The 14074-nt window shown below is 38.7% G+C and overlaps 1 protein-coding gene across 1 annotated transcript; it reads left to right on the top strand.

Annotated features, from left to right (window-relative positions):
• Window positions 1-8: 8 nt before the first annotated feature.
• On the top strand, window positions 9-13362 carry CDC45 (cell division cycle 45). The gene is made up of 19 exons (XM_054645899.2): window positions 9-499; window positions 1775-1834; window positions 2138-2230; window positions 2679-2816; window positions 3396-3542; window positions 4472-4527; window positions 5120-5168; window positions 5771-5832; window positions 6226-6276; window positions 7122-7241; window positions 7563-7694; window positions 8074-8172; window positions 8421-8582; window positions 8787-8925; window positions 9295-9378; window positions 9838-9956; window positions 10385-10461; window positions 11627-11693; window positions 12349-13362. The coding sequence occupies exons 1-18, from the start codon at window positions 449-451 to the stop codon at window positions 11689-11691; spliced, it is 1704 nt and encodes a 567-aa protein (XP_054501874.2). The 5' UTR covers window positions 9-448; the 3' UTR covers window positions 11692-11693; window positions 12349-13362.
• Window positions 13363-14074: the final 712 nt, after the last annotated feature.

The raw sequence follows: 14074 nt of genomic DNA, 5'->3' as shown, positions 1-14074 counted from the left end.
CGGATGAGGGCGGAAGCCCGGCCCTCGCGCCTTCCAAGGCGGCCATCGCCGGGAGCCCCTCCTGCTCGCTCGGCTTCTTTTCGGTCATCGGGTGCTGACGGGGCCCTGCCGCCCCTTCTCCGGGCTCCTTTTAATGGCAAAGCAAGCAAGTCGCCCTTAGCAAAGATGGCAAACTCGGCGAAAACACCCGGCAGGGTGCTTCCGGCCGAGGCCCTCTCGGGATTGGCCAGCAGCGCACATCGTCACCGCCTTCTCCGCATCCCATTGGCGAACCCCCGGAAAGGATTGGGCAGATCGCCCTGAAGAGGCGGGATGGGCGCGTTCCTATTGGCCAGCGCTCCGTGAGGCGCGGACCAATGAGAGGCTCTGGGCGCTGCTTTGGCGCCCAGTTTGAGCGGGCGCGGCCTGCGGCTGCCGCCCGTTCCCGCCGCGCGCGCCCATTCCCGCCATGTTCGTCTCCGACTGCCGCCGGGAGTTCTACGATGTGATCGTCACCCAGGTGCGGGCAGCGCGCCGTGACCGGCCCGGGCCGGCACCCCGAGCGGCCCCTCCATGGGCTCTCCCCGCTCTGGGCTGCCGCGCTTCCCGCCGCCTCACGGCGCAGGGTCGGTGTGGGGCGTCCCCGGTCTGCCCGTGGTGGCCGAGGCGAACCGGCTGAAGAGCTGCGGTGCTCTGGGGCGATGCTGGCCCCGCTCCAGGGGCTGCGGGGCGGAGGTCGGCGGCGGGGAGCACCGGTCGGGCGGCCGCGCTGAGGGAGGGGGTGGGCCGGCGGTCACCAGAGTGCTAAAAATCGCGTTCCCGGGTGGTAAAAATCCTTTTCCCGCGTGTTTTCCCCTTCCCTACCCTTGGGAACCGGGACAAAGCAGTGTCAGTGCCGTGACGTCTTGCCAGGGTTTTCACTTATGGATCGCCTCCTTCCGCAAAAGTTTTTGTGCGTTTTGGATCTCATGTTTAACAATGACATCTCTGAATTATTTATTTTAATATCTTTCTAACCGTTTTGCTGTTATTTGCCCAGACGCTAAATGCTCTTTTCTGTCATCTTTATTGGTTTTCCTGCAATCTTGTAGCACATCTGTTTGCAACTTGTATTGTTAACCCAGGGTTTGCTTAACTCCTTTCACTGTGGTAAGGTGGTGAAGCTTTTGTTGGACAGTCTTTTGGCATTTCTGCCAATGAAATTACATTACGGACTGTGCAAATGAAAGCATTTATCTTAATATCTCCAGCTGTGAGCAAGATCTCAAAACACCCTTTCCCTGCTAAAACAACACTCTCACAAAACAAACAAAAGCTGAACCAACCAACCTGTCCCTCCCCCCTCCAAAAAAATACCAGCCAACTTTGATTTAGGTGAAAGAATTTATTTCTTGAGTTTCCTTGCTCTTGCTTTTGCTACAGACTTTTTTTTTTAGTTAAAATTGGAGATCTGTGCTGAAAACAAAAGTCCTTCTAAACACAATGAAAATAATTGTAGGGCTTGACTAGGTGTGAAACTTCAAAAGTATGTGAGGTTCAGAGGAGTTTGTGTAATTACATATCCCTAAAGGAGCTGACACATTTTGGATATGTGGAGTTGCTTGTTTTTAATATTGACAGATATCCAAACTGATTTGGTAGATTTTGGTTGTGGTGTCCGTCCAAAAGCAATCTTGTTTTATGCTTATGATGATGCCTGTCTGGATTTTTGGTGACTCAGTGTTCTATGCATTTCATGTACCAGCATGCTTTATTTGGCACCTATATTAATGCCATTATTTTGTTGTTTTTACAGCGTGTTCTTCTTCTTGTTGCTTCAGATGTCGATGCATTATGTGCTTGTAAAATACTCCAAGTAAGTCTGGGTTCATTGTCACTGCAGGCTGACAACATGAGAAAATATGCATGCCCTGGGATGCTGTACATGGGTGTGAACTGGGGAGAGGGGGAAGCTTTAATCTGCTTTTGTAGCCTTTGCTTCCATGAGTTATAGCACTGAAAACTGGCGATTCACAGTCTCAGAGCTCATGTAGATTTGTCATTAGGGATGGGATGTCTTTATTTTAAGGGTTTGTGTGGAGCAGAGCCATAGCCTGGTGTAGCATTGCAGAGAGGCCGTTTCCCCTCCCCTCTGCTCACAGCTGTTCCTTCCTTGCAGGCTTTGTTTCAGTGTGACCATGTGCAATACACACTCGTGCCAGTGGCTGGGTGGCAAGAGCTTGAAACTGCCTTTCTGGAGCATAAAGATCAGGTGAAAAATACTGGGAAATTTTTGAGCTGCAGCTCATCTCTTGTAAAGATAAACTGCTTCCCTTCCCCAATTTAAAATATCAACACCTAATCTCATTATTTTTAGGGGTTTCTTAAAACTGTGGTTACATTTTAACACACCAGTAATAAACTTCTCAGGTTTTTAACATCACCTCCAACAAATGTGCAATAATGTTGATAGAGTCAAATGAAGTTTGCACAAATTATGAGATATCAAGGTGCTGGTATTGAATGTCCAACATCCCTGAATTATGTGCTTTGCCTTAAAAAAAAAAATCTACCTCAGAGACATCAAATATCAGAAAGTAAACCCAAGTTTTGGCAATGATGAGTGCTCTGTAGGTTTTGTAAATGTATTTTCAGTTTTCCATGTTTCCTGGCAATTTAAGTAATGAGTTTCTTGGTTTTTTATCTGCTTTTGATTGCAGTTCAAATACTTTGTACTTATTAATTGTGGTGCCAATGTAGACCTCTTGGAAATCTTGCAGCCTGAAGAAGACACTTATTTTTTTGTATGTGACAGTCACAGACCGATCAATGTAGTGAATGTTTACAATGACACACAGGTAAAAGCTTTTCTTTCATAAAAACCTCCCCAGAGTGTGGTGGTGAGCAGTGTAGTGCTTTTCTGTGTTTGCAAAACTGCTTAGAACATTAGCTTGTAGGTCAGAAAGCAGCATTAATAAATAAATATTTGTAGGAGTAATGTGCACGACCAGAAAAAATCCTTTTTCCAGTAGTGAAATCTAATGTCAGCAATGTGGTAGTGGTCAGTAGTAAGCACCCGTTAATCTTTTTGCTGTAAATCAAACTGCCATAAATCAGAGGATAAACATCCCTTCAGAATCTGACATGTATGATGTCTCAACATCTAGCAGCACCTAGAATTTAAAGTATTAAGCACAAATTATTTTATTTTAACAAGCATTAAAATGATAATGTTTTCAATAATGCTCTAACAAAGGAATGTGAATTTTTACTCTTATTTTCAATAAATCAGAATGGTATTTGTATTAAAAACCACTGTTTCGTTATGCTAGGAATTAATACAGCCTAAATGAATTTTTAGTTTCTTTTCTAAGTAGGAGTGCATTTTGCTCACTAAATAAGATCCTTAGTCTAAAATACAGTTTTCTCCTTGCTAGATTAAGCTGTTGGTCAAGCAAGAGGATGATCTCGATGTTCCTGCTTACGATGACATCTTCAGAGATGAGGAGGAGGAGGAGGAAGAGGACTCAGAGAATGAAAGTGGTGGCTCAGAGCCCCTGGAGAAGCGCAGACGTTTTGAGGAGGTTTGTTCACTGCTGTGCTCTGAAAGGAAGAAAAAGAGCACTGCTATTACATATAATTTATGTCATAATTATATTTGAGTTTAAAAGTTGTGTTCCCTTAGATCACCAATCCAAGTGCAAGATTTAAAAATAATCTATAACAACAGGTAGTTTCACATAAATAAAATATTTATTTACCTGAACTACACAGAAATATTTTCTCCAAAAAAAAAACCTGTTTGAATTTACTTATGCATAATTCTTTGTATAATCAATGAACTGGAGAGATCCATCTCCTGATGTGTGCTGTGGGCTTGGCAGTCTAGCAGTAGAAGTTGTTTAAATATTAACTCCTTTTACAAAAAAACTGGTTGAGAAGATATAAGCTCACAAATACTTTAGCAATGCATTTTATCTGTGCTTGTAACAGTAAACTAACAAAAGTCTATTAAGTGTACACATGAAATTTAATTTGCCATGTTACTTGTAGCATATTTTCTGTTTATATTACAAAAGCAAACAAAGGCATGAGACCAGCAACATTAAGGGACAACTAAATATGAAGACATCCTTAGATTTAATAAATATTTCATGTTATCTTTGTTATCTTCCCATTAGCATTGGACTTTTTTTTCCTAGTAATTTGAAAAGGCACTACCTTAGCCAAAGAAGCTATCCAATTCAAAAGAAAATTACAAATACACAAAAGCTTTTCTCAGATCTGTTAAATATTTCACAAAGATCTTATGTGTGCTCCTTGGCAATATTTTTGGTAACACTTTTCTCATTACATATTATTAGTGGCAATTTTTTTTTTAAGAAGAAGAAATATTTTTAATGAAAATTTTAATTACATTTTTTAAATTAAAGTTTAATAATTGATGTATTTAGATGCTCATCTATTAGAATATTTTTTCTTGCTTTTTAACATCCTGGAAATTAATTTACAGGAGGTAATAGAGAGGACAATGAAAAGGAGACAAAGGAGAGAATGGGAAGCACGCAGGTGTGTAAATGGGTTTTCCTTATGTTGCTTCTTTTTCTTTTATTCTTTAATTAAAATTGTGTTAAGAATACAAACACAAGATAACAAACTGTGATTTGCAAGATGCTTTGGTTATAATTTTGTTTAGAAAGTTGAAAGAGATATTTCATATATAAAGATAAATTGTTTAAATGGAGGAAATTGTAAATAATAATTTAAAATTTGAGTACCAGTAGGTGCATTGGCTCAGTTCTAACAGCTGTAATGTTCTTATCTTGTCTGTCTTGGGGTGAAATTTGTCCTTCTGTTTTCTACTTTTACAATCCCACTGTAGTCAATAGGAATGAGCAGAAACAAATCAGATAAAATGGGATTTGAGGAATGATAATGTAGTTATTTTTCATTTTGCTTTATGAGTACATTTCAGTGTGGTTTCCACATTGTTATTCAAGTCTAATTGCCTTGCAGATAAACAATTTCTAGCCTAAGTTTAATATTTTTAATTGCTTAAATGAAATTTAAATATTAATCACCATTTCTGGCTTATTTTTTTTAATTCGCTGCAATGACCAGTTCCCCACTTATTCAAATCTGGGTTTTTTCTCCATTTTAGACGAGAAATTCTTTTTGATTATGAACAATATGAATACCATGGAACCTCAGTAAGTATAAACTCTGTTTGCCATAAAACTTTAAGGTGACAGTGTAAATGTAATTGGGCAATGTTCAATGTTATAATTATCTATTACAATTCTATAATTATCTAATAATACTATTCAATATAATAATGCTATTGCACCTTGCATTTCTTTATCTTATTGTTATATATATGATGCAGTTTATATATATAAGTAGTTTAATTTAGTTGAATGTTTTATGGCTTTTTTTCAATCTTTGCAAGGATATCTATCTATTTACAAAATACTGTCACAAAGAGGCTTGAGCATGTAGGGAGGTCGTTGTCTTTCAGAGTGTCAGAATATCCCAAACACAGCACTTAGGGCATCAGACTGCTCTTTCTGTCATTTGGCCTCTCTGATTATTTATATTTAATTGTTTGCTTTATATGTAATGCAGGTTTACCGAGCTCACTAGAATATTTTTCTTTCTTATTAGTATCTTGGGAAGAAGCTGGCAGATTGTCAGACTGCAGGGTGGTTTCCAGGCTTTAGGAACGTGCTAGGACTTGGCAGATTGATCTGTTCTGTTTGTTTAGTGAACTGTGTCTTGTGTTCATTTGTTCTTTTGCTTCTCCCTCTTGCAGTCTGCAATGGTGATGTTTGATCTGGCATGGATCATGTCTAAGGACTTGAATGACATGTTGTGGTAGGTTTCCATCATCATTTTCTGTGCAGGTTGGAAGCTTAAACCTGCCACAAAGGCAGGCAAGATTTCCCAAGATCATTTGATTTCATTTTGAGATTCCAGTTTCTTTTGGGAGTGGATACTTGTCTTCAACCAGAGGATGCATCTGTTTAAATTAATTAAAAGCAACAACAGATTTTGCATGAAAAAAGGGAGATTGGTACTGTATGTGTATGTCTGCAAAAGAGGGAATAGCAGTAGATAACTTTGTTATTAACTTCTCTGTACTGCTGGTAAATAATGGTTCTGATTTGTTCTGTTATATACTTAGAGGGTTAAATATAATATACTCTATTGGAATATTTGTTGGTTTAACCTTTTTTTTCTATTTCTTTTTTTCCTAAAAAATTTTAGGTGGGCTATTGTTGGCCTAACAGATCAATGGGTCCAAGATAAAATCACTCAGTAAGAAAGTTTTTTTTAATCTTTTTTTATCCTTATTCTTTTTTATTTATTTGTCTATCATTTAAATGTTTTTTTTGGGAATAGCTTGCAGCAATTAGTAGAGATCAGGAAACGTAAGGGTTTTATTATAACAGATAGAAGTCATTAAGAGTGATATTAAATATATTAATGCCTGAATGTGATCTGTTGCCTTCCAAAGATAGGAATGCGTTTATTTAAAAAATTATTTTCTGTTATTTAGAATTTTTAAGCTAACTTTGTTTTTCACCAAATTATAAATCAATCACTTCTGATCTAGGAGGAAATTGTGTTTAATGGTAGTTTACCTGAGCATGAACTTGATACATCTTTATTAAAGGAAGAAACTTTTGTGTGTTCTGTATCCTCAAGGTTCCTTTACAGTTTTAGATAACAAGTTTCAGATATTTTTTCCTCTTTTTTTATTTTCTACTAGATATGATCAGAATTCTAATATTTTCATTCTGGTGTGGTATTTTTACTAATACATGGACATTTTAAAATAGATAAGTGTAATAGTACATTGCACTTACCTTGTAATATGCTACAAGATATTTCTGATTTCTTTGGTCAGTCTATTGTTTGGTTTTGTAGTATTGTTTTGTTTTGGGTTTTTTGTGGTGGGTGGTTTTTTTGTTTTGTTTTTCAATTTTAATTGCCTGGCTAAAAAGATGAATATTGAAAAAACATTATTTAACGAATGTGGAGGGTTTAAAAATGTATCTACAGTTTTCATGCTGCAGACTTTAGGAAGCATTTTTATTTTCTTGTAATCAAGAACAAAAGTTCCCAGGCAGAAGGTGAAGTGACAGATTGTTTGTGTGCAGGATGAAGTACGTGACTGACATTGGGGTCTTGCAGCGCCACGTCTCCCGCCACAACCACCGCAACGAGGACGAGGAGAACTCCCTGTCCATTGACTGCATGAGAATTGCATTTGAGTATGAGTATCCTTCAAGAAGCTCTGGGGTGAATCCCTCTGGAGTTTTTATCTAGGGAAAAAAAAATGCCAGCATCATCTCTGCTGAGAATTGAACTAAATAAAGGGAAATGTTTTATAGTGGATGGATCCCTGTTTCAGCTGCTCGTGGGGCTTCAGTTCAGCTTAACCTTTCAGAGCTGGTTACAAATCACCATTGTTACCTCACCTGAGCTCCTGACTGCATTTTATGCAATATGTAGGGGCAGCTGAATCCTGTCCTGCTTGTGGAGTTTGTAGGGTCAGAGGATATTTGTGTTTGCAATTGTTTGCCATAACTCCTGCTCAGCCTGCGCCTGGCACTGTACCAGCACTGGTCTCTCTATGAAAGTCTCTGTAACACCTGCTACACCTCTGCCAGCCTCAAGCTTTGGTCTGTGCAAGGGCAGAAGAGGCTCCAGGAGTTTTTGGCTGACATGGGGTGAGTTAAAAAAATTTGCATCATTTTTTTCAATGGCTTACAGGAAAATACTCAGAATATAGCTTGCAAGTACTCAAGCTGTCAGCTTTTAGATATGATTGTGGGGCTCTGAATAGGTGGCAGTGTCTCTGAGTTACACAACTTGTGTATTGGTTTACAAGGAACATTTGCTGTATGCTTTTATGGAATGGCAGCTCAGTAAATAACCTCTGCTTCTTTGTATTCACTTTTCAATGACTGAAAAAACAAATGCATGCAAATTTAGTCAGACTTAACCTTGTTAAATTATCTAATAATTTTTAAAGTCCTATGAGAAAAAGGCAAAATACTTGTTTCTTCTGGCATACCTGTCAATTAATTTTTTTCCTTCTGTTCTTAGTTTGCCCTTGAAGCAAGTGAAACAGAAGTTTAATTCCATGGACATGTCCTTGAAAGAAAATCTTCGGGAGATGATTGAAGAATCTGCAAACAAATTTGGGTAAATTGTTTTAAATATAAATGTTTTATCTGAAAATACTTTTCACTTAAGTTCAAATATTTTTGTATGATGATGCTCTAATATGTTGTTTTTAAAAATATGATTCTTAGATTGACAAAGTAACACTGGATTTGTTGCAAATGTTAGTATAAGGTTTTTCTTCATGTGCTTAAGATTAACAAACTGGGGAGACAGCTGGTCACTGTTGATAATGTTAATGAATTTTCTGGGTCTGTTTCATTTTGCAGAATGAAAGATTTGCGAGTTCAGACTTTCAGCATTCACTTTGGCTTTAAGAACAAGTTCTCAGCAAGTGACATAGTTTATGCAACAACTTCTCTCATGGAGAACATAGAGAAAGAGGGGCCTGAAACAACAAATTTCATTAAGGCTTTGGACAGTCTCTCCAGGTACTGAAAATATGCCTCTTCAGTATTTTGCAATTTTATTTAGGGAAATGTATTGGGATTACGGATCTAAAATATGAATTGTTGCTTCATAAGCTATTGAATTCAAAAATCAAAATATCCCTGTGAATAGTATTTTGATATAATTTTTATGTGAAAAACTTTATTGTACTAAGGAAGTGTCTATTTTTATTCTTTTTGTTGCAGAGGTAACCTGGACAAGCTACACCAAGGACTGGACCTGGCCAAAAAGCAGCTACGTGCCATTCAGCAGACAGTGGCCAGCTGTATTTGCACCAACCTTGTCATTTCCCAGGGGCCATTTCTTTATTGCTCCCTCATGGAGGTCAGAATTGTGTATTTGGGCTCTCATTTGACTCTCCTTTTTGACTGTATTATCCTTGAATAACGGTTGCCCTAAGTGCTTGGCACAGCAAGAGTTACTCTGTAAGAAAGAACCAATATCTCTGTACTGTGCAGTCCTCTGATGGGTCAATATTGACATTGCTCTGAACTCCCAAAGGCAGAATCACCCCTCATAAAGGGTGGAGGGCTTTGCTGCCAAGCTGGGTGAGCTCAACCTCCTGTATTGAAATGGTTCTTGGTGGTGTTCTTTGAGCCACACACAGCTTCTAGACTTGTTAGTAGATAATAAAAACTAAGTAAGAGCAAGAATCACCTTGGGCTGTCATTGAAATATTTTTTTTTTCCCCAGGGCACACCAGATGTGAAACTGTTTTCCAAACCAGTGTCTCTATGTCTGCTTAGTAAATACTTACTGAAATCCTTCGTTTGCTCTGTAAGTAAATCAAAAGCATTTGACTCACAAACTTCTGGCTGGTGTAGTACTTACTGTTCTGTCAGATACTTGCAGTTGATTATTAAAAACATTAGAGGAAACTATTAATAATTTTCTGCTGATTGTATGATTTTAGCATATTTGTGAATGCTGCTCTAGGGAAGATACCTATCTGGAGACTTCATAGCATTGAGTTTTCATTACCAAGATAATAACAATCTGAACATTTGTGTAATTTTGTAAGTTTTGAGGGAGTACATCACTGAAATTTCTATTAGTCCTTAAAGTGACTTTTACTGTAAGGAACAGTGAATTAAGATATCCTTTAAAGAAACCACCTTCTTTGAACTGCAGAATATCTGTATCCTTAGGTGGCTATTTGTAATGCTATTTCACATGGACAGCTGATATTAAATTGCTTTCTGACCCCGTGTAACAAAGAGACTTTCTGACTTCCAGACAAAAAACAAGCGCTGCAAGCTGCTGCCCCTGGTCATGGCTGCACCCATGGATGTTGAACAGGGAACTGTGATCATGGTGGGGATTCCTCCAGAGACAGAAAGCTCAGACAAAAAGAAGTAAGCAAAGTGTTTACAAGTTCTAAACCTGTCTCTGAAGCAAATATATCTTTCCTGTACTATTTAACAATGATTATGTTGACTTGAATGGTCTCCTTCTTAGAAACACACCTTCTGTATACTGTGTGCATGGGGTACTTTGAGAGAGGATACAGATCTTCAAGCAGGATCTTGCAATCCTTGCAAGGTTTTTCTTTTCCTTCCCTCTTAAAAGAAGGAAATAGTTCACTATATGGCCCATGACTTCATTTCTAAAAGCCTCCAATGTAAAAATTTTTGCAAGTGAGTGAGGTGCGTGTTGAATACACAGCACCTGTAAAAACATCTGGAATCCATTTCCACCTCTCAGCCAGGAAAAAGTTCCTTGCTTCTACCTCAGTAAACATCCTTTCCCGTGACACTCATCCGTATTTCTGCTCCTGCCTCAGCTTTTTTGGAAGAGCCTTCGAGAAGGCTGCGGAGAGCACCAGCTCCCGGACGCTGCACAACCACTTCCAGATGTCCAGTGAGTAGCGGGGCCCGCAGGGGGCGGTGCCGGCACGGCCCGCGGGAGGCTCGGCCACTCTCAGAGCCTGCCTCCCGCTGCACAAAGCGCAGAGCGCTCAATCTGTGCACAAAGCACAGGGCACCCAATCTGTGCACAGAGCACCCAGCCCGTGCACAAAGCGCAGGGCACCCAATCTGTGCACAGAGCACCCAGCCCGTGCACAAAGCGCAGGGCACCCAATCTGTGCACAAAGCACAGAGCACCCAGCCTAGGCACACACCACAGGGCACCCAGCCCGTGCACAGGGCACCCAGCCTGGCTTTCTCAGACAGTGTGTCTTCTGCATGCCCTGATGGTTTGCACATGTGCACTTCACAGTCCTTGATGTTGTCTGTGAAGGCTTTAAATTTAGCAGCGTGGTGTTGATGGGACACTTTAGCAGTGAGGTCAGCCTATCTTGCACATGCTTAAAAAAGAGACAGGCTTTTTAAACAATATCTATCTATGCATGTTGAACATACTCAGAAATATTCTTAGATTTAAGTGCCTGCTCTGTTGTGGAGTGAGCACCCGTGGTGGTGTTCGCAGAGGTCCCAGGATGAGGGAAGAGATGAGAATCTTGACTCCATGTTTCAGAAGGCTGATTTATTATTTTGTGATATATATTATATTAAAAGAAAATTATATACTAAAACTATACTAAAATAATAGAAGAAAGGATTTCATCAGAAGGCTGGCAAGGAATAGAAAGGAATGATAACAAAAGCTTGTGACACTCGGAGAGTCCGAGCCAGCTGACTGTGATTGGCCATTAATTAAAAACAATCAACATGGACCAATCAGAGATTCACCTGTTGCATTCCACAGCAGCAGATAATTATTGTTTTTCTTGTCTTCTGAGGCTTCTCAGCTTCTCAGAAGAAAAATCCTGGCAAAGGGACTTTTCAGAAAATATCATGGCGACAAGGACCTGCAAATTAGTTTGCTAATATTTAACACAAGATAAACAATGTCCTTTGCATTTTGTTCAAATTTGCTTCTCCTTCTTAAAGATGGGTAAGAATATAAATGGGTTTACTCAGGCTTATTGTTCTTCAAGAGAAGATACCTGGTATATCTTCTGGTGATATCTGGTATATCTGTCAGTTATTTGCATCCTGTAATAAAATATTTCATATTTTAGTAATTGAATTGAAAACAGAAGATCGGAGCAAGTTTCTGGATGCACTCATTTCTCTCTTGTCTTAAAGGTAAGACACTGTAAGGATTACTTTGAAAATTATTATAAATCTAGTAATGTGCCACTATTTTTTTTAAAATATGGCAATATTTTTTTAAAATATGGCAACTTTCAGTGAAAATATAAATTGAAGCTGAGAGTTTCTAACAAAGACAACTGCTTTCCTTTGGAGGAGGAGGCAGACAATGTGAAAGCAAAATTTTTTCATCCTGAAGAGATTTAAGTTTCATCATCCCTGAGCTTCTCTGTCATTGTTCCTAACTTTTTGTGGCTTTTTAACTCATGGTGGAAAAGGAGTTTGTGTTGTGACAGAAATATTGGTTAATTGTAGCTGATCCTCTGTTACTGACATTTAATTCTGATGGCTTCTTTGAGCTCAGGATGGAATTTTGGCCACAGCAGTGCCACTGGCTTTGATGTTAATGCAGAATTTGCATTTCTCTTTCCCAATGTTAGGGTTGTGGCCTAGGTTGGTGTGTAGTTTCTACCTGGAACAGAGATGGGGATGTAAGAATTTGTTTGTAGTTGTCAAGTAGCTGCACACTGGTCCAAAGCAGCTTGTTAGACAGCAGAGGCATGCATGGCTCACAGGATTTCTACATCCATTTGTTCCTTTCTTTACCCTCTGCCTACTGATTGTTTTGTCTTCTGCTCTTGTTATGCAGTGGTGCCTTTTGGCTCCTTGTGCTGGAAGCTGAGGATGAGACCCTCTGAAATGGTTTTGGATGTTCCAAAGTTCATGGTGCTGCAGTTTTGGTGTGTCTTAGGTACTGGTACAGGCCTGGACTGGTGTTTTTATGCCTTTTGGGAGGCCAAAGGGATTTTGATCTCAGCACAGAGATATTGAACACATCTTTTTCTAAGCATCCTACCCTGGTAATGGCAAAGGCTGTCACCTGGTGTTTGTACATTGGATTTCTATTTATCAAGCCTGCTTTTATTAGTAGATGTACTCTTGTGATGTTCAGTTGTTGACTGATAACAAAAAATAGGTTTTGAAATTCCATATTTATATTACTGGTCAATTGTACTTTTAAAATTGTCTTGAATGCTTTTTATTTTTTTTTATCAAACTATTTTAAACTCTCCTTGAAGTTCTAGAATGCTGAAAATGTTTTTTAGTATTATCAGATTGAAGTCTTGTAGTTTAATTGAAAGACTTGTTTTGTGAGAGGAGTTTTTAGATTTCAGGGTTTTTAAAATCCAAATACTGAGTAACTGCCAAATACCAAATGAAAAATCCAGGGAATGCCAGCATCAATAAAGCCTTTTTAGTCATGCATTGTGATACTGTATTGTCACTTGTAGCTTGACTCTGGGAATAGTTTTCCTGAAAGGAGGCTGAAGTACTATGATAACTCTGTGTAGAGTGTAGCACTATAAATATTGACAGTAGCTTATCCTGTTCCATAGCAGATTTCATTTTACTTTGGCCATGTGAAATGGCTCCTTGGCCTTACCCTGCTGTGTATATGTGTACATGTGGAATGCTCTTCTACTTGAAGTGTTTGTCTGAATTCACTGTGACTTCAATGTTTTCATGTATTGTAACAAATACATAGAGGTTATCTGTCATTACATCATTCTTTGTACATATTTTAATACAGATTAATTTAATATTAAATGTGATTTAAATGTAGCCAACAGCAACATAATTAAACTATCTATTTTTATTCAAAGAAGAAGTTTGTTTGGGTTTTTAAGAACTTTTTAATATGTTGTCACCTTATCTGAATAAAATCCCTGTGGCTGCCTTTTGGTTTTGAATGCTTACTAGGTAGTATTGGCAATAAATTACATTGCCCCTTAGCAGCTCATTTTGGGGTTTACACAGCATACAGAAATTCTGTCACTTTTCTGAACTACCTTGCTGGGCTTTAGGTCTCTGGAAATGGAAAGTTTCTGCTGTCTTTTGAACAAATAGAGCCAGGCCAATTAATATGTAAATGGTACAAGCCTCTGTGACAGTGGAGTGCACTTCTAAATATTTTCACTTGATCTGTCAGCTGCAAACTGCTGGGTGAATTAAATCAAATCAGATAAATGTAGGAAATTAATTTATTTATTACAAAATAATCTTTGCCATCTCTGCAGTATTTAATGACCAACTACTTCAGCCCTATCATATATTTAAGACTTCTTTTACTAGGTGACTTTCATGTTTTGAAAAAATGGACAAATTTTCAGGCACAATTACCCTTTAGCTTCAGCATGTTGTGTCATACTGGGAGAATGAGAAGTGGGAGCTAATTTTTATGCTGGGATGTGTTTTTGATTGTTTTACTGCCAGATTCTTCAACCAAATGTGTGTAGCATAAAACATAAACTTTCCTTGTCCCTCCTTTACTGGTTTTGTTGGTTGATTGGTTTTTATTGGTTTTTAAGGTTCAA

This window comes from Agelaius phoeniceus, chromosome 18 (genome assembly GCF_051311805.1).
Source record: "Agelaius phoeniceus isolate bAgePho1 chromosome 18, bAgePho1.hap1, whole genome shotgun sequence".
NCBI lineage: Eukaryota > Metazoa > Chordata > Aves > Passeriformes > Icteridae > Agelaius > Agelaius phoeniceus.
The sequence above is the reverse complement of the archived record's forward strand: the minus strand, read 5'-3'. Positions and strand labels throughout refer to the sequence as shown.